A 25,661-nucleotide genomic window follows, 5' to 3' on the forward strand; every position below is an offset into this window, starting at 1 on the left:
ATCCCACCCATCTTCTAGACTGGAGAAGAAGTAGTGTTTTCCAAATTCTCTGAATGATCTATGGGATTATGGGCAAGATCTGTATAAGCCATTAGTGATATGTTGATTTAAACATCACAGATGTGGACTGCTTGGAGACCATTTATAAAAGCTTGGTTTTGATGGAGGAGGTGCTCAAAACTGCATGAAAATGAATTGTCATTGAGGTGTGTCAAGTTGGGCACTCAGTCAGTGACTCTTCAGTCACTCAGCAAATTCCTCTGAAGAGATTTTGGCTGCTTGGAAACTAGGTCTCACTGACTGACTTTCTGTGAGATTTGATCTCTCAGAAGCTTTGGTTACTTCTGCAGATGGGACTTAGACTCACAAGATGCTTACAAAAACTGCAAAGTTTGGAAAATATGTTGGAAAGTCTGTCTCAGCAATCTGATCTCCATTTGCAGAGACACTGAATTATTAACTGTGTTTGTGGCTGGCTAATATCTTAATCCTACTGAGATTTAAAATTCCTGTTTGGGGCCCAAAGCAACTTCAAGTAAAATTTTGTTGCATTTCCCCGTCTTAAGGATTGGGCTGGACCCTGGGCTTGTGACTGATCCCTGAGCACCTCACATTACTTACTGGTTTAATGTCTGTAGTGGCTTTAGAAAAGGTCATCTCACACCTTTCACCTCTGCCAGATATCCAGTAGAAAGTCCATGTCTTATCAAAGCCATGTGTTTCTCTTAGCCCTGTGCAAGACTGAAGCACTTAAGTAAACAATAGATTTCTACGTTTACTTTTGACTTTACTTGGTATCCTTTGAGTAAAATGCTTCAAAATATTCAATAAGCCTTTGGAATATCCTTATTAGCAAAAAAACAATCCCAGGAGCTGTTTAGGCAGTAACATGAGTAATAAAGTAAAAATAAAGCATGGGAATTACTCTGATCAAGGCACAGGCTGGTGACAGTGCAGTCATTCAACTCCAGGAAATGGACTCTGCTAGGCTGTGGTTGTAGCTGTGTTATATCCCATGATGGCTACTTACATCTGACTCAGAACAATGACACAGGGACAACTGTACCAAAAGAAACCAGGACGGCTACACCAAAACACTGCTGTCCTTAGAAAACAGTACTAAACTGCAAAGTCTTGGCCAACCAGAACAAGATAAGCACTGGAGGACTGTGAGAGAGGGAAACAAGTGGTTTTCATCCCAGGAGTCAGTGGTAAAGACAGGCTCCCAGCTTGTGATGAAGCTGCTTTGTGTGTCTCAGCCTGTTTGCACTGTGAAGAAGACATTTTGTATGATGACAGCAGAGCTCACACTGCACTTGCACCATCTCTGGGTAGGTTCTTAGAGAGAGCAACCAAGCATCTACTTAGTGGTGTGGAGTTCCTTTCTGTCCGTCCTCTCGAGGCGGTACCCTCAAGAGTCCCAAGCAGCAGGTCTAACAGCACTTCCCTTTGGTGCCCCTTACCAACCCTGCCCATTACTCACCTTCCATTTTGAATTTCATGACCATCTTGCACCAGCACAGCTCTTTCACATTTCCCCATCTTTCCTTAAGAGACCTGACTACACGGCCCTGAGTAGTTACTAGCTGAACAGCTAGTCCTGTGTTTTGCAAGGCTGGTTTGCTGGGACAGCTGAGTTGTTTCCCTACCCAATGTAAGCAGGTCCCTGATTATTTTAACTGTATTTAGATATTTTTATTCCTCCCACATTTACGGCACCCTCCTGACTTGTCAGTCCTATGGGGAGTCATGAAAGCCATCACCCTTTGATCAAATGCATCATTCCTTCTGGCATGTCATACATCGGAAGGCATATAAACCATAGAAAATAGCATTAGATTGAGTTCCTGTGAGACAGCAAAATCTGGTGAGAGTAGAAACATCATGAGAGTGAAGGAGAACCACTTTTAAGTATGAGACTGGAATGAAGGGCAGGCACCCTCATGACTTCAACAGGCTTAAACTACCAGAGCAATCCGCATCAGCTGAGCTCTTTGCAAGAACATGGATTGCTGGGTTTGGCATCCAGCAGCTGCATTTTTAGGGAGCTTATCAGGAGCTGCGCCCAATGGGGGTAATGGCATTGTGCTGTGAAAGGCTTCCAAATCTTTTTTATTATGAACTCTTTCTTAAACCCTTCATTTGAAATAAGCCCTTCAATTTTTAACAAATAAGCACCCTATCTGTAAGTCAGCAGATTATCTGGCCTGGAAGTGAAGTGTCCTCATTATCCAAAGAAAGGTATAACCCATTCAGGACTGGTTTTCCTGTCCTTAAGATTGCTTTGGCTTCAAGGTTCAGAAAGAGAGATCTGAATAGCTTTCTCTTTCTGCTCAGACGTGTTTTCCTGGCACCATTAATGGGAGGTTTGACTTTTCCATTCTCCTTGCTGCTGTTTTGCTTCTTCAGTCAACTGTGTTGATCCTTTAACACCATCAGCTCTTGTTTTTCTTTTGCATTGTCTCCTGCTTTCTCAGGCATTGATCTGTTGTCATTTCTAAGGGTTCCTCTGACTTGTTTTTCAGCTCATTAAATATTTCCATCTTTTTTGTGTATCACAGACAGATGATGCTTAGCTTATGCTTCCATTGCTTTGCTTTTTGGAGCGAAAAACAAAAGCAGCCCTTTGGCCATAAAGTAGTTATTTAAGGCTCCTGTCTTCCTTCATTAAAGTTTACTAAAGGTGAGGTGATAGACTCATATTTGCTTTGGCTTGATACTGCAGTGTCCTTACCTGCTTCACAGCCACTGTCTATAGCATCAATTGCCTGTTATCAGTGCTCTGCTCTCCCATAAAGCAGAGAGAAATACTCCAGCACAGCTTTGATGTTTAAGAGAGAGAATCTTTATTTAGTTCACATCCCCTCATCTCAGATTTGTTTTCTATTATGTTAATGTGGCATATCTGTATAACGTCAGGAGCTCACTTGTATCTGTGGTGTTCAGGAGCAATTTGCATAATATTTCCTTTGGGGAATATACAGTGTATAATGTTTACCAATCTTGAAAATGGTGCAAACTGGAACTGACAGTCAAAGGAAGAAGAGAGATGTGAATGGAATTTTGAAAATTTAGAAATGGAAGACATCTAACCACCAAAGCACAGGGGAAAACAAACACTCCTCTTCATGCTTTCTCACAGAACTCAGTCACAAGAGATGGGACAATAAGGGAAACTGAGTCTTACAAACCCTGTTTGTTGCACAGCTCCATCTCCTTTTGTAGTAAGAACATTTCATCCTTTGTCCTGATAGGCTACAGCAGTATTTCAGTGTCCTGGAAGGAGTCGGGGACTTCTCAGCAATTGAGATGCAGGTTTCTGCAAAACACACGTTGCCAGGTCAGGAGAGCTTCATGCTAGGTGTAGTGGAGAGAAACATCCTTTGGCATGCCAGTAGATAGGCACTGTAGCACATGGCAGCACTGTATGATGATGAACAATATGTGAATAGAAAGAAGTATCATTTACATTCTGCATGCAGGAGTTCCAGTTTGTAGGGTGACTCAAAGATTGGTGTTACCTTCACCTTGTGCTGCAGACTAAGGCAAACCCATCCTCAAAAGCCTTCATAATCCCCCTACCAGCTGTACATTTACCTATGTTCCCTTGGATTTTTTTCCTTTCTGCAATGCCCACCCAGTGACCTGACCCGTTCTATCCTTCTGCTACTTTTGGAAATGCAACCTGGATTCCCTCTCTCATCTGCTTTGTGCACTGTCTTCCTGTTAGTGTCTTCTTTAAGCTCCCATGCCCAAGCACCAGGAAGACTTTTCCGTTTCTCATTAATGCCTGCTGCTCCATTCCTTGCTGGCACTTTTGACCTTAGTTTCATTGACTTGTCCAGCTTAGGAAGACTGCTCTTAGAAGAGTTCCTACCAATACCCTAAAAGCTTATACAGCAAATAGGTGTGAGGCTTGAGTTTTAATATATTTATTTTAATATATTTATGTTCTTCAAAGTTTTCTTCTTTGTTCTATTAAAAGCTAATTTGTGGCTGGTAAGACTCCTAGCACAGTAAGGTGTAATAACAAAGAATTATTTTGGCTGGGATTTAGCCTCTGCTGCTTTAGGGGTTCTTTTTTCGTTTGTTTGGCTTTTTTGGGTTGCTTTTTTATTTTCGTGAGCATTTGAGCTCTAGAGTATTCAGAGGAAATACTGTGCTTTTGAAGACCCCGTGTGGTGAGTCTGCTTTGGGAATGCCACCAATGGTGATTTGTTGCATTATTGTGGTCATTTTGCTTTGAAAATGCTTTGAACGTGCTAAAGCTCCTTTACATCAGAAAGATTAGAGTCATGGGTTTTTAAAAATTGGCTTTATGCATTTTCAACTGAAAGGTCCAAACAGGGAAATCGTAATAGTCCAGGAACCCAAATAAAAATCAAAAAACACCTTTTCAGCTTTCAGTGGTTTAAGAAAGGAAAGCAGACTCACAGAGAGTTCCAGTAAATGGCCATACTGCAACTTCTAGCAAAGTTCAAGCTGTGGTAGTGGAAAACAATACAGAAACAGAGAGGGCTCCATTTCTTTGTGTCCAATTCCTGCTGCTTTGTTTTTTACTGCAAGAGGCAGGAGGACAAATGATCCCCTCTTGCTCTTACACCCAGGAGGCTTCATTAGTCAGCACATGGTAGCATGGTGACAGCTCTCCTTCCTCTCCTGCAGACCTGGCTTATCACTTCCCTGACACTTCATACTTTCTAAGTTGTCTCTTGAAGTCCCTCATTTGGCAGGGGAAATAGTGGAGCTGCCAGGCTGAAAGGGCATTTCAGCATTGCTCCAAAGCTCAGCCCCAAATGTCCTAAGCTTCCTCTGGGAGGCAGCTGATGGCCTTGCGGCACTTAAATTTTAATGTGTTTTTCTGTCCTTGTTTTTCATTTCTTTCTTTGGTGGCAGAAGATGGGGAATTTGTTCCCCTTCAGGAGTCCTATTTCTTTTTGAGGATAAGAGCTTCAAAAACATCAGCATTTTTGAAAAGGTGAGGGCTGAACATAGAAGGCGACAAAGAACTTCAGGTTTCAGGGAGCGCTATCAACTCCTACGTAGCAACATTCAGAAGGTTGATCTTGTAACCTGTGATTGTTTGGCTTTTTGATTTCAGCTCCTGAAGTGTTGGCCCAGAAACCCTACAGCAAAGCCGTGGACTGCTGGTCCATCGGGGTCATCGCATATATCCTGTGAGTATCCACTGGGTTTTCAATCACAGGCAGCTTTTGGACCTGCAGTATATTCTTCCACCATATATTCACCCTCTTTGTATGGTCCAAGAAAGTTCATCTCTGATGCTTGAGAGCCAGGATAACGTGAATTTTGGATACCTCCCAGTTACATAAAGGCTAAAAATTGGGTAGAAACAATAGTAAATGAACCATAACCCTTCAAAAAGTGAAAAATTTCTGCTCCTGACTGAATTACATGTTGTACAGTAGTGTGGACTTCTTCAGACCATGGTGTTAGTGAAGCTATTCCCTCATCTGCTCAGGTTAGCTATGACCAGAAGCAAATTTGACCATGTCCAGTGGGCACAGCATCATGCCTATAGGTGTATCCTGAAACATGATAGAAACATAGAATGGCTTGGATTGGAAGGGACCTCAATGAAGTACCAATGGCACTTCTTTCCTTGAGAAGGTAGTCAAGGGAACAAGAGCTTTTTACATAGTACAGTGAATTATTTTCACCAAAGCTTAATATAAAATGAGATTTCTACTGAAAATGGTGGATCGTTTTCTTTAACACCTCCAGCATCTCCAACCTTCTGGTCCCACAGGAGGAGATGAGCTCATTCCATTCCTGTCCTGCTCATGCCAGAACTGTCAGTGCTTTCCTTTCTTATTTTTTATTTTTACATTTAATTTTTTTACAACTGTCAGAGTTATACAAAACTGAAGGGAAAAAAAATAAAAACTCCAATGAGGGCGCAGCATTAAAGCATTCCTGTTTTGTTCCCTTTCTCCTTATGCAAACATTTCATGGCCTGCCAACATGAATAACGTTTTGATGTTGCAGGTCCAATTGTGCCAGGACACACCTCTTTGCTCTGATATCCACTCTGCACAATGTTCATTCTTTACATTTTCATTTAGTCTTCAACATAAACTGTATATAACTCAAAATAGCTTTTATATATAAAATAGTGTGAGAACATTTTGTTTATTTCCTTGTATGTTTTTCTATTTAAAAGCCCTGCCTACAAACATCAGCCTTATGGCTGGCTTTGCCGTTCTACATGAATATTTGAAAACTACTTGAGTACAAAACTTGGTATGGGGATGGATTTAACCTGGAGCAACCATCAGTAGATGGGTTCAAAAAACTTTTGCATAACAAAGCAAAATCAACAGTGCTGACACTGACTTTTTGTCAAAACCCAGCAGGGGCAAGGAAGCAGCCAGACAGCGGCAAGGAAGGGGCCAGACATGCCAAAATACCTCAGAGACTGCTTCATACATCACTTCCTAATGCTCTTTTAGCTGAGGGTGGAGTGTGTTGACCCAAACTGGTCATCTTGCACAAGCAAATCTGAAAGTGGGAGACCTAGATATTTTCTTGGTATTTTTGGTCCTCGCTAGCCTTTAGTGGACAGTCAGATAGAGTTGTACCCTTTGCTTTCATAGTTCTTTGCTGAGTACCAGCTTCAAAATGTAGAGAGAGGAGGATGCAGGAGGAGGTGGAAGACAGTAAGCAGTACTCTACTGTGCCTCACTTCCAGGCCTGACTATTGCCTAGGTTCAGCTGAACGTCAAATATTCACTATGAAAATATGTGTCCACCTGACAGCCTGCAGGATAGGGGGACTGGTTCCCTGATGATAAATCTGTCTCTTCTTTCCTCCAAGTTTTCAGTCCCGTTCAACTATGGTTCATGCACCAAAGGTTTTTGCTACTGGCAGACCTGATGTGATTTCATTTGTTGCTTTTAATGTGTTTTGCTGAGGAATGAGACAGCACTAAGCAATGTTATACCCTGCTAAAGAAAACATCTTCAATAAGGGAAAGGTTTTAATCTGTTCCATAAATCACATGAGGCTGCTCTTTCTATCTCGTCCAGCTCAGTCATTTCTTGCTCTGTTTTCAAAATCAACACATGCTGGGCTTTTCAGACAATTTTGCATTTGCTTTACAGGGAATTCTCAGCCCTGAAGGCTTAAATCAGCTCAGTAAGAACGAATCCCTATGAATTCCTGTTTGCAGGACAAGGAAACCTTTTCAGGGTTTCGGTCCTGATTTGTATTATGTACAGTCAAAATTAATGGCAGTGATGTGTTGCCATAGGAGTGTGGTAATGTGTTCACAGGCTGTAACTCAGACTACTTGGGTGGGATTAGGTCTGAGATCAAACTACCTCCTGGAATGTTTCTGCATGCGAGCTACATCTTCCAGCTCCTGGTAGAATCAGCAGCACTCCAGGACCCATCTCAGCTACCCTCACATAGATGCTTAGTGATATCTGAGCCATCCACAGAGTCCCACCTGGTCTCAAGCTGCCACTGCCACTGATCCCCACAGCCCTGTGCTGTAGTGCTAGCCAGACACAGGTGTTTCGTGTGCTTCAGTGACATGGCTGTCCCAGAACTTCTTCTCTGACACTGGACTCTACATGTGGACAATCCAGACTATGTTGATACAAACGGTCACTTCGTCAGAATGTGATGTTCAGTTGCCTAAAATATGCATTTAGAGCCACAGTGGGGTGCTTCCAGGACAGCCACGTGGATTTGGCCAATGTATCACACTGCTGAGTCCTTTCTTCTGGAGTGACAGATGGAGGCCAAGCAGGATATAGTGGACCATGTGGGATAGCACCAGATGCTTGTGCTTAGGGCACTGACTCACTCCCTTCCCCATCCCCAGCCCTCCGCCTTCGTGGAACAATTTCATTTGCTTTAATAGTGCATTTGCATTATTCTTCATTGACATCATCTCTGGTGACTGTACTGGGAGCTTAGAAATCCAGCCCACACTTATATGTCCTAATCTTGAACTGGATCTCCTCTTCTCTTCTAGGAACAGCCAGAAGCAATAGATGTGCCCTTGTTGGAAAGTGAATTTCAAGGGAGTATTGAAGGTAGAGAAAAGAGAGGTTCTTCCCTAATTAGGAAGGAAGTACCCCTTCTTGAGTGCCTGACACCACAGTGATGGGCACAGGTTTAATATCTAGGTTAGTCGCCTTGTAAGTACCGCACCACCAAACCAGGTGGAGATGTATTTATGCGTAGGGCAATCCAAGCACATCACCCTGCATCATCTCCACACCTCTCCCACGACTCTGACAGCCCCTCTGAACAGACTGTTGTCATGTAAGAAGACAGGAACACAGGGGAATCCAACACAGAAGCCAAGCATATATTAAAGATGTTCTGAGCTGTAATTACCATAAGTGGCTTGAAGTGCCTCCAGACACAAGCCCAGACTCACATGAAAGCCTTCGGTTTATGACACTGGAAGAACAAACTGTTTCTGGGACACTGATGCTTTTGACAGCTATTTGTTTCTGTAATAGGCAAGGTGAAGGATGTCTTAGGAAAGAATACCTTTGTTTCAGTGCCAGTTTCTAATGCCTCTCATTAATGACATCCAGATTGTAGAGGCTGCACCAGCAGAGTTTTTATCAAGACCTGTTTTGCATGAGAAATCATTATTCACAAGAACTAATTTTAGCAGCTTGAAATTTCCTGTTATTCCAGTTGCAATATTGCTCAGTTTGAAACAACCTCCATGATGAGTTCAGCTTTTTACATATCACAAGATAGCTTTTATATTTGTTCAGCTTCAAAACATAAAAGGTGAGAAGAGTGGGAGATCTCCCTGGCCTCCCAGTAGCTGGATTTTGGACCTGCATGAGACACATGAAAGGTTATAAAGCTTAGGAAGCTAAAATGATTGCATGCATGACTGATATAGATTAAGTTAAGTTAGCTGATGCAAAGAAATAGTAGAAAAACATGTTCCAAAGCTGGAAAAGAGCATGGGGCCACAGAATGCTTTGCCTCAGCTGCTACCTATTCATACTCAACACATCCTGTCTCTTCTGCACTAGGATGAATGCATTTTGGCTTGGATTTTCTTCTGACTCTGTTCATTGATAGGACAAGTGAATTACCAGTTGGCTAATATTGTTTATAGAGGAAGGATGTGTGGAGATAAATCTTGGGTCATACTCTTGCCTGGACTTTTTTGCTGCTGAGTTGCTTTTGATTTTCAAGTAGATGTGCACAGAACCGTGTATGAGGTGTTTGAGTAAGAGATGCCATAATTATAGCCATGGTCAGCACACAGTATGGTATTTCAAAAGTTTTTACCTTCATGCATTGAGAAGAGACTGTCAGACATCTCGGTCTCTCATCATCAACCATAAGTTTCATTGGGAAAGTGAGTGATAACTTAATTGGTACTGGAAAGAGAATTAGTGGAGAGAAAACATACATGGGTACATTGGATTGTTCAGGATGCCACATTCAAAGACTGGGAAAACGGCCTCAAATGATTTCCCTTCATTGCTTGCTTCTTAATTTATTTTTTACTCCCCATGGTAATATGTGCTTGTCCACAGTTTCATGAGGGCAATAGCATTGGCCAGCATGGAGATTTAGTCTCAGAATAAGAAATACACGTTTAACCATAAAAGCAGCACTTGGGTGACTTTCTGCACCATATATCTCAGATCTTTGAGCACTCACTGAGTTCTTTGCTCTGATCTTGCTAAAAAATTGCTTGTAAAACCAACCCCATGCTTCTCGTGTTGCAGATTGTACACTGACCGTGCAAATGGGTTATTTAGCTTTCCGTATCATCCACAGTATGCAATGGGAGCTTGCATGGGTGTGCTTGCTCTGCTTGTTGAGAAGGCGTGTCTGGCATTCTTACTGTGCTCTACTATGGCTTCTCGAGATGACTTTTGGCAATGTCTTTCTTCTGCATCCACCTGTGTTTTTCTTCTTTACATCCCATTCCTTTTTAAGACAAGACTGGGAATAGGAGGTTAAGGGAAAATCTGTTGCTGATGCGATATAGTTGCTAAATAATTACTTAAAAAATGACTTCATTTGGTGAATCTACAAGAAAATAATGACAACTAATAGTTGACTGAAACTCCCCCAGGACAATGCAGAGTTCTTTCACATTGGAGACAGAGGGGTTATTTTTGTATCTTTGCATATCTAAAGAAATGCAGCAGAACCTCTGATAGTGAGGTCATTTTTCTTTCACATAGAAATGTCCCAGCAGATGGAAATGAACTTGGTGGGATTTTGATCCTGTCAGAATCAAACAACACTTATTATAAGCTTTGGAAGGTGGCCCAGTCGTTGGAAGTCCAGCAAAACTTCCCCCAGCCATAAATGCATGTTAAGCTAATTTACTGGGGCTTTCCCATCCTTTGCTGCAAAGCCAGAGCCGGCTCTAAGTTATGCTAAAACTTCTGTGTCTTCCCAAACCCTGGTTTTAAAGAAAAGGACAGCAAAACATTCTATATTTTGGCTCGCAGCCCATACTTCTGGCAGAATGCTCATGTGTTTTCCTCTCGCTTGCCATCTCCTCAGTCCTAAGTAGCTGGCCTCCTTCTTCCATGTCCTCAATGGTTTGTCTTCTGAAGGAAAATCATTGGGCCCCTCTTTGTGCAATGTTTGTCCCCTCATTGTCCTCACCAGAGCCAAGAGCCTTCCCTGTGCTCAGCCTGGGATGTCCCTGTCCACAATTAGGAATAGTAACTGACCCTTCTCAAGCTCTCTCCATTCATCACTGAAGAGATGGAAGTCTGGGAGTGAGACACAAAGGGTGATCATGGGGATCATCGGGCCAGAGATAAGGGGCTCAGCAACTTCTGGAAGACCTCTTCTGAAAGTTGTGGGGACGTCCCAGAGGTAGATAACCAAACATGCAGATTCACAGACCAGACTTACAGAAGTATGGGAAGGACTTGGTGGGGCTTGGAAAGAGCTGGATGTGTTCAGGGAATGTGGAAGGCTGTGAGAGGGCTGGAGCTCTTGCTGGGGCATGCATGGCTTGGCTCTGCCCTGGGCAGTGCTACAGTCTCCAGCTCTGTACTGCTCAGCACTTTGCTCCTATGTTTTGCTGCCACAAGCATGTATAAATCATCGCAGCCCTAACTTGTGCTCTTGTACCTTTGCCAAGGTAATTAGCACAGTGTACATTTTAAGAGAGTTATTTCTCTCTCTGGAGCAGCCTGACAGCACCTCGGCATGCACAGTGCTGTCTGCTCGCCTTCAAATGCTTTTATCAGAGCAGTTTGATTTTCTTTTAGGGAAAGTGCTGAGGAAGGCAAGAAGTTAATGAAGGGCTGTCAGGCTTCTTGTACAGAGTCTACAGAGTCCCCCAGGGAAGAGGAGCACAGGGCGAGCTCTGAGCACCTTTGGAGGAGTCATTCTCCACCCTGGACAATTCTGCACCATTTTATGTGGATAGCAGCGTTAGGAGCTTTTGTTTAAATATACCATTTCCAATGGCTTTTTCGTATCTAATTTCCAGTATATTATAGGGATCTATGCATACTATAGGGATTGCTGCATCAATTCCCATACACAAGGACATGCCCATCAGGTAGGTATGTGGCGCTACCTCAAATGTAATTTCTTGTCTGGCATGAGCATCTTACTTGCTTCTGATAATGGCAGCCATCCAGTGGGAAACAAATGAGAACTGTCTTATCTGTTTTGAAAGATAGAGATGCCTGATTCAGTCGAACCACAGTGGATGCATTGCAGTGCTGCAAATTTCAGTAGAATTCTTACAGGTCAATGTGGATCTAATGCAAATCAACATCTCACAGCCCATTTAAATTATTTATCAAGCACACTGACTCTTTGGAGCTAACAAAACATTGCTCTTTTCACCCCCAAGTGTTGAGTTGGGTCAAATAACCTCCAGGGCAGCTGGCTGGCGTTGGGTTATAAATAACTTGAGTATTTCATTTCTTACAGTTTTCCCCCCCTCGCTCTGTTTTTGCTGCAGTGTAATGTTTCAGCTAGATCTTTGGTCTGTTTATAACAGCTGACTCTCTCCAGATAAATACTTTATTGAGGTGGACTGACTCAGGGTTTAAGAAAAGTGTAGTAAAAAAGATAATTTCACTATCAGGGAGGAAAGTGAAAAAAACAATTTTTACTACAAACAGAGATAAGACAAGAAAGTGAGACATCTCAATGCAGATAGAACTAGAAAGCTCTGTGTAACTGTGAGCAGGATGGGTTTACTAAAACCTTGGACCAGCCTCTGAATCTAAATCTGATGTTGCAAAATTGGTGTTAAAACTGAAGAAGGTCTGTCCTTGGAGACATGTCTGCTGTAGCATGCAGCATCACCGGGACTGGAGTCTCTGAAACACAAGCTTTGAGGCTGCATTTCCTCAGTGCAGTGCTGGAGGTGGGGTTCCCGTGCCCAGCATTTGCAGGGCTGGAGGAGCCATGCTTTGACAGAGTGAATGTCCTGATCCCTGCAGCACAGGTAGGGTGCTTCCTGAATTCTTTTGTTCAATGTACACAAATAATATTCAGTGTCCTACTTGTCTTCGGGCTTGGTTTTCTAATAAGTACTGAAGACCAGGACTGCTGCTAGCCTTAGGCAAGGTAGGCAATTTGATGGGGCCAGCAAGATTACTTGCAGTAATGAGAAGAGGAGAGATTCTGCTGGTGCAGCAGCAGGTCAGCGTCCAGCCCATGTAGGCTCTGCTGCTTTATATCCCATGAGAGCTCCCTTTACCACATGCAGAGGAGAGGATGGAAGGGCTCATGGCTGTATCATGCAATTATTATTCTGCCTACACACACAGAAGCATACAGAGGGAAGCCAGGATATCTGTATGAGTCAGTGTAGCATCAGTTGCACCAGGTTTCCTTGAAGAATTCCTATTTGTGCAGGACAGTGCTGATCTTCAGAAGTGTTTGTTGTTTTTCTTAACATGTTCCTGAACAATGCTCTCAAGGTAGTTCTTGCTTGCTTGAAAACCTAATGAGGCAAGTCTTAAACAAGTTTCTCCTCCCTCTCCTTTCTCACCTTCTTGGCAAAGATGGATCTAAGTGTCACTTGTCTCTTCTCCATTAGGCTCTGTGGGTATCCTCCTTTCTATGATGAGAATGACTCCAAACTCTTCGAGCAGATCCTCAAGGCAGAGTATGAGTTCGACTCTCCATACTGGGATGATATCTCTGAGTCTGGTAAGAAGATCATTTATTTCCACAACTAAGCATGCACGTAGCAATGTCTGTTGTAGATATTTTCCATCATGTGTAAGAATGCACCCTCTGTTGTGTGTGGACCTTCTTTAAACTGAAAGTCAATGGGGATGTGTGTGTTTTCTTTTAGCTAAGTGATTACAGACAGTTATTTTTTCAGGAGAGAAAATTAAGTACCATTTCATCCAGAACACATTCGATGTGTCTGGGACAAAAAGTGAAGATAGCAGAAAACTGTCCCAAGAAGACAAAGTACTTCAGTATCTCTATAAAATCCAAATAAAATGCAGATACTTTATGTGTCACTAATAATAGAAAAACTAGTTTGGCTTTGTTTCTAAAACTGTACTGTGGGTCCAAAGTGAGAATGCAGTGCATACAGCAAAAAGAAACACTAGAAATCCCCCCCCCCCCCTTCCCTGGAGGTATTCAAGGCCAGGTTGGATGGGGCCCTGGGCAGCCTGGTCTAGTATTAAACGTGGAGGTTGGTGGCCCTGCCTGTGGTGGGGGATTGGAGATCCATGATCCCTGAGGTCCCTTCCAACCTGGGCCATTCTGTGATTCTGTGAAATCAATAGCTTCTAAATGAGGATGATAATCGGATTTGCTAACTGGGACTGCTATCCACGTGGTTGGTCCCAGATAGCTGCCCCTGTGCTCACCCAGTTCCTCACCCAGTGGGAAGACATTTAACCCACTGCCTGGACCTGCGGAGGCACGGCCAGCATTGCACCCCGTGGGAGCCTCTGTTGGGCTGCAGCCTTCAGGAGGTCACACAAGCTCAGTTTCCTTGCTCTGTCCAACCTGGGGAAATGCCTGCCATTTCACACAGCAAGAGAAATAAAGTTTAGGAAGATTTTATCATATGAAAATATCTCTAGAAATACATGGTTCTGATTTCTTAGTAGCGCTGGTTAAGTCAAGTAAGACATAAAAAGTAATATTTCATTTTAAAGTTAATTATATATCCTGCTATCTCCACATAAAACAACGTTACGTGCTGCTAACATCTGTGGTCTAGATATCATGGTGTGGAATTTCTTAAAATATATGTGATGAGTGGTTTTTTTAAGCCCATAATAGTTTTCTGAGAAAATATGAAGGTCTGCTGGCAGACCCTTTTGCATTTCCAGGGAGAAAGTCCATTACCTAAAGAAGCACAAAGATTTTCCTGCCATATTTGGTTTGCTGGGCCCCTTCAGCTGCTCTCTCTTGAAACTACTGGATGCACACCATGCTGCAACGTCCTCTAGCACCAATTACAGACACACTACTTCATGCCCAAGAGACTCTCTTTTCCTCAGTGACTTGTTTTTGAATACACCTTGTGTCCTCATCACTGCCCACTTGCATGGTTGCTTGGAATGAGCAATGAAGGTCTCCTCTTGCTGCACTGCTGACCTTCTCCTTGTCTTTCTCTTTCAACTTACCAACATCTTCAACAGATATGACCATATTCAGACCACTCAGGTGGTCAGAAGTGCTTGGCTGGCCAGGGAAAATGGAGCTAGCCATCTTGAATTCTGCTTATTCCAAATTATTCACATTGCTTCTAGGTGTACCTGCCACATTAAATAGTTTGGGTTGGTCCTGAGTCATTTTGGTTACGTCTGTGTTAACAAGTGACAAAAGAGCCAGGGCCATTTTCTGGTGCTGGTGGCACTTGGTGGCCTGGTTCATATGTTAAATCTCCCTTTGCCTTCAGAGCACGGCAGCTGCAAGCATCCTGCTTACAGGAAACAGGCCATGCTAATTCCCAAAAGATGTCTGTGAAGGAGCTGCTTGATCTCTGTGACAGTTTTACCAGGGACAACTCACAAAAGTAAATGGTGGCTTTTCACCAGCTGTGAACATTATCTCAGAATCATAGAAACTTCTGAGTTGGAAGAGACCTTTAAAGATTAACTTTTTAAGATATCAGTCTTTAAAGTCCAACTCCCCTGCAGTGAATAGGGGTCATTCTACAGCTAGATCAGGTGCACAGCGCCCCATCCAGCCTGACTTTGAGAGTTTCCAGGGATGGGACATCCACCACTCCTCTGCGCAACCCGTGCCAGTGCTTCACCACTCTCATCGTAAAAAACTTCTTCCTTTTATCCAGTCTAAATCTCCCCTTTTTTAGTTTGAAACCATTTCCCCTTGTCTTATCACAGCAGACCCTGACACTGTTTCGTTTGCTGGCTCAGACATAGTCTTCTCATAACCTGAGCAACATGTTCTGTGTCTATGAGGAGATCTCTCAATAATTCGTTTGCTGTTGGATATGCCTGGGAAACATAAGTCTGACCATCCTGAAGAACTGAGCATCAAACCTATTGCTTTGAATTATTCTTTTTTTTTTTTTTTTTTTTTCTTTATAGCTAAAGACTTCATTCGGAATTTGATGGAGAAGGACCCTAATAAAAGATACACCTGTGAGCAAGCAGCACGGCATCCTTGGTAAGCAACAGTCACCGCTCTGTGAAACACTCTGGACAGAAAATGTCATTTAATGTTCATGGGTGGAAACATTTTTTATGCCCCATGGCTTACTAGTTTCCACTCAATAACCCCTGCCTTTATCTTCCAGATTTTCCTGGAAAAACATGATGGACTTTAAATCTCTTACAGCAACCTGTTGAGTATCTGTGTAAGGGTTTAGTGTAATAATGCATTATGTGGACCGGAGTGCAGCAATGGGATACACTGAAATTACCTCACCCAGGAAACACATTTAGGGGCAGAAGATCTAATTCTGCAGGTGTACAGAAAGATGGGTATCAGCCTGCTCTTAAGGTCATTGCCAAAGTGATATCAGAGCACTTAAGAGCACCTCAGGAAGTAGGAAACCCTCTCCTGTGCTTCACCGATGATAGCCCGCATCTTCACTTTGTGCTTACAGTAAGGGCCTGTTTTTGCATGCTGTTTGCCCTCTCTTGATGAATGGGAGAGGCAGGAAACCATAAAGTGGGATAAGCTGAGACTGCACTGGCTCCAGCAATTGGCACTGCAGCTTCTCTGCAGGACTTGTTGTAATTTGTCCTCCACTAAGTGTTTTACATGAGGTGATACCTTTGCACATGGATGACATGACCAATGTTACCTAAGGATTTTATGGCTGGAACAGGAATGGCTCATGTCCTTTGATCAACTCTGAGTGGCTTAACACTACCCTACACTACCAGCTGCACCCAGAAATGGGCTTTTAGACACAAGTCTTCTATGTCAGGGGTCATTTTATACGAGGCAAGATACTGTCGTTGATTGTTAGAACAGCTGCAACAGAAAGGAGTCAATGACAGGATGTTTTCACCCCAGGTGTACATTAGACTGTGCTTTTTTGTCATCACAATTACCACGAATACTGTTTCCTTTCGCAGTTTCTGGAGTGCTGGCTGGATAAGAGCTTAAGGCTGTGCATTTCTCAGGGAAAAGAATTTTGTCCTGAGTGTCCTTTGCCCCTCAGAAAAGCCACTGAGCCACTATGGCTAGCTTAATAGCTTGATGGATCTTAAAATCATCCCAGTGATGCAATCTGCGCCCAGTGATCAGCCTCAAGTAGTGGAGCTGAGGGTATAAAGCACAAAAGCAAAAGCACAGGCAGAGGTGTTATTGGTCTTTTTCAGAGTAGTTTCAGCTTCAGGTGTTCATGCTCCTCTCTCTGACACACGCTGGTTGGTCTCACCTCACCGCTGCTCCCATTCCTGGGACTACATGGATGGTAAATCCTTTTAAAGGTTTTTACAAAGGGAAAAATACCATTCTGGCTTACTTTCTTGTGTGTGTTTTTTTTACCAATACACTGATGAATTACCCTTATCATTCATTAATAATTTGGCACTCGTGAAGCAGTAGTAAGTTGCGGCTATAAAAGTAGGCACTGATTTCTTCATGGTGGGAGTGAGGTACTGATGTCTGGCTGTTGGTCGCTGTGATATCAGATTAGGCTGAAGATAAGATTGAGGCTCGGGATTTACAATTAAAAGGTTGTAGGAGAGGTTTGGGATGGGAGGAAGGAAATTTATATAATAAAAAAGAAAAAAACCCACCAAGGTTCTCTTTCATCTTCTCCATGACAGTAAAGAACTTTTTACAGATGGTTATTAGCTGGGTCAGTGTCTGGCATCAATGTGAATGGGAGATGGGGAGAAGTCAACACTTGGGTCTGCCCTTCATCCAGTGGCCCATCAGTAATTGTGTTTCCCATCAATGAGTCCTGTCTATGTGACAAAAAAGAAATATGGCCAGTGAAATCCAGCTGCTATGAGATGAAAAAAATATATATATTTCTAAATGATACTAACCTGAGCCTCGGGAAATTAAACAGGTTACAAAAGCCAGTATTAGAAATACAGAATAAACAATGGGAATGCAACTCCCAGCAGAGAATGAGGTGACCATTTGTATAACTGAGAGGCAGATTTTCCAAAGCCTTAGATCCAAGATACACAACGCGTAAGCATCCAGCTCTTGGCCCTGCTTCATCTGTGTTGGTTGCTGGAGTGCAACAAAGAAACGTGGCACTTGTAACACACGCAGCTTCTGGGCCCTCGTAAAGGAACTAAATGATTCAAAATGATTAAAAGTATTTTCTTTTTTCTTTCTTTTTTTTTTTGGCATGTCATGGCCAGCAGCCGATGGAAACTCACAGACTGCTCCATTATGTTCGGTATTTTCTACAGAATCCAATCTTCCTTTGGAAAACCAGTCCCAGAAAGGGATTTCTTCCATCTCTGTGGCAGGGGTCTTTCTCTGCCAGTCTCACTTTGCAAGGCAGTTGTTCTTTAGCAGGGCTGCCTCCCCTGCATCAGCCTTCGAGACACAAATGGCAGTGCAGCAGAGAAGCTTAAAATATACACCATGCTATCCCCACCCCATCCCAAATCCACCTCTGCCCCATGTGACCTGCCGATCACAGCAGATGGCAATGGCAGTACATGCCAGTGTTTTAAGGAGCAGAAGCGTTGTGCAGCGAAAGCAATGCATGAAGATATCCAGAGAGATGTCTTCAGGTCTGCCTCTCTCCTCCCCGTTGTGTTCTTGAGAAGATGACTCAATGTGTTATTTCCCCTTGCTCTGAAAACCTTCCTGTAACATAAATGCTGCTGTTGTGGCCCTCTCTGGAGAGAGGTGCAGTGATTTTTGGAGGGTTTGGATCCTGCAGTGGTAAACACTACTCAGTTGTGGTTTTGGATAGTCAAGGCCGCTCACCCGCATGTTATCTGTTATTCCAGAGCTAGTGCTAGGATCTCCTTTTGCCAAGCCATTGCTCAAGAAGCACTTTCCACACAGATTGCTCATGCCAGGAAATCATGAGTTTTTACTGTTCCTTTTCTAATTCTAGCCATGATATCTGTCGCAATGGCATCCTTACCTCCCCTTTGAAGGAGGAGAAGGTCTTTTCAGTGGAGGAGGAGGAGTGGAGCTCAGTGCTTCTTCCTGATGGTCAACTGTGTCCTTCCCACAGCCTGGACATAGACTTCCAGCAAGTCCAGGCTTGGGTTCTTTTGACTCGTGGTTGCTGGAGGCATTCAAGGCCAGGTTGGATGTGGCTCTGGGCAGCCTGGTCTGGTGGTTGGTGACCCTGCAGACTGCCATGACTATTACAATGGGGACATCCCATCCCACCCTCTCACCTTTTCAGCATATAATCCTGTTGCAACCTCATCTTTCATAGTGTCTGCATAGTATTGTCTTCAATGTGTGATTAAAACTGGTGCAAGTACATAAGTCTCCTGGCTTGGCTGGAGAAGAGGATGAAGCAGAGCAGTATAAACAGTGAAGTGGCTCTACATAATGACATTTTCCACTTTCTCTTTTCTTTCTCCTGTGAAATCTTTTCCTGCAGTAATAGATCCTTATGGTCACCTAAAAGTTAGGAAGAAATCTGTCAAATCATGAATACTTACCACATATACTATAATCTAACTGTGATAAAAATATTTACCTATGTATGAGATGGCTGCCTGGTTGGGTGATTGTGTTGTTTCAATATATAATCCTTATGAAGAACAAACGGGTTCCAAAATATTCCACTAGTTTCAATTGCTATGTTTTAATTAAAAACTTTCAAACAAGTAAATTGCAAGAACTGGATCTTTCAAAATCTGACATTTGTGCCTTTAAGGTTAGTAATCTCTTGGAATTTTGGGAAGCTGCTCAAGAATAGCCGGCTATTCACATGACTAAATGTTTGTACAGGATCAGACCCTAAAAAAAGTAAATACTTCTTCCCAATGGCCCATTTTTCTGTGCTGTATCTGCTCCCCACATGCCTGCATTTACGTGATATTTTGCTATTTATAATCAAATGGCCTTGGCAGGAGGACGGTATGTTAAACTTGGAACTGGCAGAAAAGGAGGCTAATAATTGCAGTGAAGTATGGTAGCAGAAGCAGTACAATATGTAGGACTTGTTGGTATAATGATTGCACCCTAGCCTATACAATCTGTGCATTTATACAGATTTCCTCAGTTTAATATGCAGGTGACTTATGCTTCCCATTGGAAAAATGATTTGTTTTATAGAGTATCTTTCACTGAACTTTTCACTGTTTATGATGTGTTGCAAAGGTGCAGTGTTCTGCTTCGTTATCCCATTGTGACTTTTCAAAAAGGACGTGGAAAACGAAGGTAACAAAAGAGCAGGGTAATTTTGCTGCAGCTTGATACGTCTTAATGTTTCGCAAGCTCATATTAATGACAGCAATTAAATTTATTAAATATACTGCCATGTCAGGACCCACATCCTGTTCAAGGCAGCAGCTCAGGCTGCAGTAATTAAGAGTGAGAAGCAGAAACCCAAGAACTTGTTTTTTTTTTCAGCTGTAGGACCACACTGCACTCCCCATTGGGTCGAGCTGGGTTCTGCAGCCCCATGGCTGGCCTCACATTCAGGCTCCAGCCCAGGTGCAGAGGGAAAGAAAAGAGACCTCAGTTGGAGAGGAAAGGGTCTAACAGTTAAGAAGTTGATGTGGGAGCTGAAAGAGGTATAAATTTGTTTGCTTTGTCCTGCATTTCCCAAGTGACCTTAAATGGGATTTAGAGATGTGTGATGGAGCTGGTTCTGGCATCATAGGCAACTTGGAACTTGGCATTGAAGGGTGATGTATGTATCCCCCTCTCTGTGTTAACTGTATAGGAAAGAAGGTTGTGGCACCTAAAATGTTGTGACACCTGTGTTAGCAGATACAAGCATGGCCTTCACCTTTCCCCACTGCCCATGGAGAGAGGGGGTGGACAGCTGGGATATGACAACATCCATCCCCACCTACGCCAAAGACTGTAAAGCTTTGGCAAGGACTGAGCCTCTGCAGATTATGACCATGACCCTGAGTGTTTATTATGTGCCAGAGAGCATGAGCCAGATAATAATTTCCACCCAAGGAAAAGACACAGTTTACAAAGAGCTCAGTTCTCTGACAATGCTGTTTGAAGTGTGAAATGGGCTCCCTGAAGAGAACTGCTGATGTTTACAACATTAAATCAAACTCTTATTGAGTTCATCCCCACACTCTATTTATTTTGGAGCATCACTAACATTGTATGTGTGTATCCATATTTATACACATACATGTGTGTATATGTGTATATACAGAAGAGTTATGATCCTTCAGTGTTATCTATTACAGCTAACTCTGCATTTCCTGTCATCATACTCAAGAGCATTTCCAAGCACTGCTTGGCCAGCACAGCATTTAAGTTGGCTGCCTTCAGTGGGTAGGAAGGTTCAGAAAATAATGCTAGATGAAAGACTCTGCCTGCCATCATGAGCAGGAGAGACCTGGCATGCAAGAGATATATGCTTGCACGCCATGCAAAGAACCATCCAAAAGTAAACTCACTGTTTTTTCCTTTGTTGGAGGCTCCTTTCAAAGCTTAAATGTGCTATGGCTAGAGAAATTGCTGTGATAGCTTTGAAAGTGGATAGAGAGCTAAAATAAATTGGGTACAATGAAATAATATCTGATTATTAGATGAGATTCCTCTTATCTGTAGGACCAGATTTTCAATGGTATTCATAAGCACTGTCCTTGTTAGCTTCAGTGGAGGTATTTGTAATGGAGAGTAGTCTGATTATGGTCATTGGTGTCCAATTCCTTGTGTTGACACACTCATGGATTTTCAACTTGGATATAAGAACAGCTTCAACACAAAGCTCCCCAAAGAGCAGTCGGAATGTAGCTGCAGAACAGGAGCCCCAAGAGAAAATGAGGTACGTGTTGGCGTAGTGACTCCTTGCTCAGTGCTGGGTGATGCTCAGCTTGATAATAAATCATGCATTGTTCAGGTTTGTTTAGTTTTCTTCTTATGTGCGTGTGGTAATTAGAAGTAATATCTTTTACTGAGTCAACAGGTATAGTTGGTAAAACAAACAAGCTTCAGTGCTGTCATAGTTAACTTCAAAGTGAACTGCAAATTTGACTAAAAAAGCATCAGTGAGACCATCTCTGAAAGATGATTTTCTTTTCAGGAAAAGTGGAGCTGATTCCTGTAGAAGGGCATGCTGTGGTAAAGGAAGAAGAAAAAAATATTAAAGTCCTTCTATCGTGAAAGGAAAAATAAGATGGTTTAAAGCCTTTGGATATGCAGAGTTAGAGAAAGGTGGAAGGGCGATTATAACATTTCCTTCAGACCTCATGCATCATCTTAGCATGGGAACTAAGGTTCGTGACTAAACAGGTTCAGTATAGATATGATGATGCTCACAATACCCACCTTAGAGTGAGTTTGAGTGTCCAAAACTCATCATGTTGACTGTGTAAAAGACAGGACTTTTCCCTTCTAGCCCCCACCTCACTTTCCTGCATACTTAAAACACTACAACTCCAGCAAACCAGCACGAGAGGAGGAGTGTTAACATTTCTTTTAGTTTCCTATAAGTAAAACTATACTATAAACACTGTAGCACTCTGAGTATTTCGTAATAGTCTGAAGATTCTCCAAGTGCAAAATGCAGTATAAATGCACAGTCCTCATGTTACAGCATTGCACTATTAACAGAATAATTCTTCAGAGACCTCATGGAGAACAATCCCACAGCCAGCCTTGGCATCTGGATCTGTGTTTTGGGCCACAGCATTCAGCATTCCAGCACGTGTTTGAACGTCTCCTGCTGTGCTAAATTAGCCCCAGGACTGCTGTTTAAAAAATTAGAACATAAAAAGAGCTAATGCTGCTGGAGGAACCTTAGATGTAGAATGGTCCCCACCAGTACAGTGCTTGAGAGCTTCACAGGGTGTCTGTCCCACCCTGTGTGAGGTTAACAAGTGTTACTCTGATTTGAGAAACATTCAGGCACTAAGGCTCTTTTTCAAAGATATGAGAATAGCACATTCAACACAGAGTTTGTGGCAGTAGAAGACAGTTTGTGAACTACTGGGACCAGCAGAAAATGATCCCTAAACTCAAAAAAATACATAGCTCATATTTGAGCTACATGCCTGATGAAAACTTTCATACAGCAAAAATGCATTTGCAGGTCCGTGTGGAGAATGATAAGTAAGACCTGGGATAGCTGGCAAGGGTATCATCCCCTAGGAGTGTGTTCTGCCCATGTTTCCAAAATAAACTCTGGCAAGTGGGAAACGCGATCTGTGCTTATAGAGCTTGTTAACAAGCCCCTTCATAAAGAAGAATGCTTCATTAGCCTGAGAGGAAAAAATGGAACAGACACTTTGGCTTGCAGTTGTTCACATACAAAGTGTTTGGCTAAATTATTTGGTTTTCTTCTGCAGATCTGTGCTATGACAGCTCCTATTCCCAGCTATTGCATGTTGAGGGCATGTGCCTTCACTGAGGAGGTATTCTTGGATGGAGCAGAGCATTTCTGACATTTTGGAGTGACTCTGACTAGAAATTTGCTCTCCCACCACATAACTCTTCTAGAGAGCATCTGCAACAAAAGGCTTAGCTGTCTAGATAGATAGATGCTGCCTAAAAATGCTTATAGTAGACTGGACCTAACGGAAATCAGGAGCAACGACATCTCTACCAGTGAGAGAAGTGATCAGGAGGGGCCCTCTTCAGAGGAAGATCTGAAGGTCTTCCAGTTCTCAAAACCTCTGCATTGTTTGGTAGCAGGACAGGGCCCAGGAGGGGGTGTCAGTTGGCATTTAAGAGCCATGTTTTGTTTGTGGTACCAATTCTTCTGCCTACTTCAGATGTCAGTGATGTGGCACTGATAGTCAGCAAAGTGCTCTTCCCAGATGGGGGTGGGCACTGGGAGCCCTGCTCCTTCCTGATCACACTGCTGCTGGCTCCAGTACTCTTGAATAACACAGTATAGATTAGGTCAGTTGCAACAGGCTGGCACTGTTACCTCTCCTTTTTTGGGCAATAAAGTTTTAGTCCCTCATTTTCCTTCCAAAAGCAGTGTGTCTCATCTCTCCCATCTTGGGTACATGTTACCAGCAGGAAAGAGGGGAGCAGTTTGGAGGAGACTATCCACTAATTACACGTGCCATTGACAGGAAAGTAGAAATTGCTGTATGTCTTTTGAAGAACAGAGTTACAGTTCAAAACGATCTGGGCAAAATGAAAGAAATGCCTTCAACACGAGATGCATAAATGGAAACAGCAGGCTGGGGTATGTAAGCAAAGCAATGCTGCCATTCTGCTGCCTTAGTTGGAAAACAGTGAACAGTTTGGGTACCGCCCTCTAAAGAAGATGTGGGCTTGTTGGAGAAAGTCCAGAGAAGCTCACTAGATCAGAGGATTAGAAAACATGAGTTATGAGGAAACAGTGAAGGAATCAGTTTGTTTAGTCTAGAGAAGAGAAGATGGAGAGAAGGCATGATATCAGTCTTCAAATATGTGAAAGGATGCTTCAAAGACAAAGGGAATAAACTAGTTTCCATGTCTTATGAGAGACAGTGGGGCACTGGAATAGGTTGTCTGAGGAGTCTGCATCTTTTGGAGATATGGAATAGTTAGCTGAATACCTGTCCAAGTAACTTCAGCATAGCTGGGGTAGGGAATGGACTAGAAGACCATCGTGTCCCCCCAGATTCCGATTGTGTTATTGGAGGTCCCCAGACTGGGAGGCTCTGAATCAGACATATGTCCCATTTCTTTTGATTTCTTATCGTTTTCTGTTACTAATGGACATACACTTCTACACCAGGGCTGAAAAAATGACTTCTGAAAATGCCACATACAATATAGGAGGCAGTCTTTGCTTCCTGGCTTCACCTACATCGGGTAGCATTAATAACCCCAGCACATGACCCAACATTAGTTCATGAATGTGCCTATTTTTCCAAAAGATCTTGTGCCTTGGTGAGTTAAACAAATCAACAAAATCCTCTTGAATTAGCTACATTTCCCAGAGATTGGGATGTGACTGCCTACTCAAGAAACTGCACAGTATCAGTGAAGTTTCTCGGTCAAATGTTGTTCAGCTTAAGCTATTCATGCAGGCAGTGCTAATATAGTAAGAGTCCATGTATCTGCTTTACTGTAAATCTCCATTAATCATGACAAATGGCCATGTACATTGCAGTGTGGCAGGAAAATCTCCAGTGCAAACAAAAATCAGACAGGTTGGAGTGGCTCTGGAAGCGACTGCATGGCTGAGGCTAAAAGTAGTCCCAGCCTGTTGATGTTAAATCTTTAGATGTAAAGAGAAAAAAAAATGGTACAGTGTTTTCATCCAGGGTTGTAATTGTGATAGAAAGCAGTCGCACACCAACAAAAGGTTGTACCTCTTTGTAGCTGCCAGACCTGCAAACCTTATCTGTGCTTGCTTTTGTTGCTCCGTATTTTCCACCACTGCTGCCAGCAGAGACAGAGGTGGGAAGTTTGAGGCCTCATGTGAATGAAATCAGCATCTCTGCAGGAGCACTCACACCTTGGACCAGACTCATCTGTTGAGGAGAAGGAGTATTCAAGGAGAGCAAAAGATGCCTTAAAACATGTCTTGTCTTCCTGTTTCAGGATTGCAGGTGATACGGCACTCAACAAGAACATCCACGAGTCTGTCAGTGCTCAGATCCGGAAGAACTTTGCGAAAAGCAAATGGAGAGTAAGTGACCCATCTTCAGGATGACACTTAGGCATGTTAACTCTTCTAACACAGCAGCTGCAGAGCCCTTTCAGCACGTTAGTGCTCCATTATAAAGCTGCTCTTGTGGTCCAACCTTTTGGGCACCATAGTTTGTCCCGTCTTAGGTAACATAGCTTCACAGGGCTGTTTATAGAGGGTGCTGCATCCAGGAGTGTGACAGCTGGGACCAGGTCTAAAGCACCAGCTGTGATTATGTGCTATAAGGTTATGGGGTCAGCCTTGGGGAGACAACGTGAAGCGACTGGGACACCAGTGAGCTCTGTAAGGAAGGATGTTTCCAGCACAGCCTCCCTTGTGGGCTGCCACATCCCAGCTGAGTGCCAGAAGGAGCGAGGATGGGGAGCAGGACTTTGAGCTTAGAAAACAAGAATTAGGAAAAGCTGGGATAACGATGGACTCATCTTGGTTGAGTAACCAAGACAAAGG

At 43.0% G+C, this 25,661-nt stretch overlaps 1 protein-coding gene across 5 annotated transcripts in view; it reads left to right on the top strand.

Annotated features, from left to right (window-relative positions):
- CAMK1D (calcium/calmodulin dependent protein kinase ID) overlaps positions 1 to 25,661 on the top strand; it is a 226,804-nt gene that overhangs the window by 183,883 nt on the left and 17,260 nt on the right. For all 5 annotated transcript variants that reach the window (XM_040654620.2, XM_046909274.1, XM_003640331.6 and 2 more), the window contains 4 exons: positions 5,102 to 5,177; positions 13,059 to 13,171; positions 15,550 to 15,628; positions 25,106 to 25,193. In XM_040654620.2, coding sequence (XP_040510554.1) covers positions 5,102 to 5,177; positions 13,059 to 13,171; positions 15,550 to 15,628; positions 25,106 to 25,193 — 356 coding nt within the window. The remainder of the gene's footprint in view (positions 1 to 5,101; positions 5,178 to 13,058; positions 13,172 to 15,549; positions 15,629 to 25,105; positions 25,194 to 25,661) is intronic.

The sequence above is a fragment of the Gallus gallus genome, chromosome 1 (assembly GCF_016699485.2).
Source record: "Gallus gallus isolate bGalGal1 chromosome 1, bGalGal1.mat.broiler.GRCg7b, whole genome shotgun sequence".
In the NCBI taxonomy this organism is placed as follows: domain Eukaryota; kingdom Metazoa; phylum Chordata; class Aves; order Galliformes; family Phasianidae; genus Gallus; species Gallus gallus.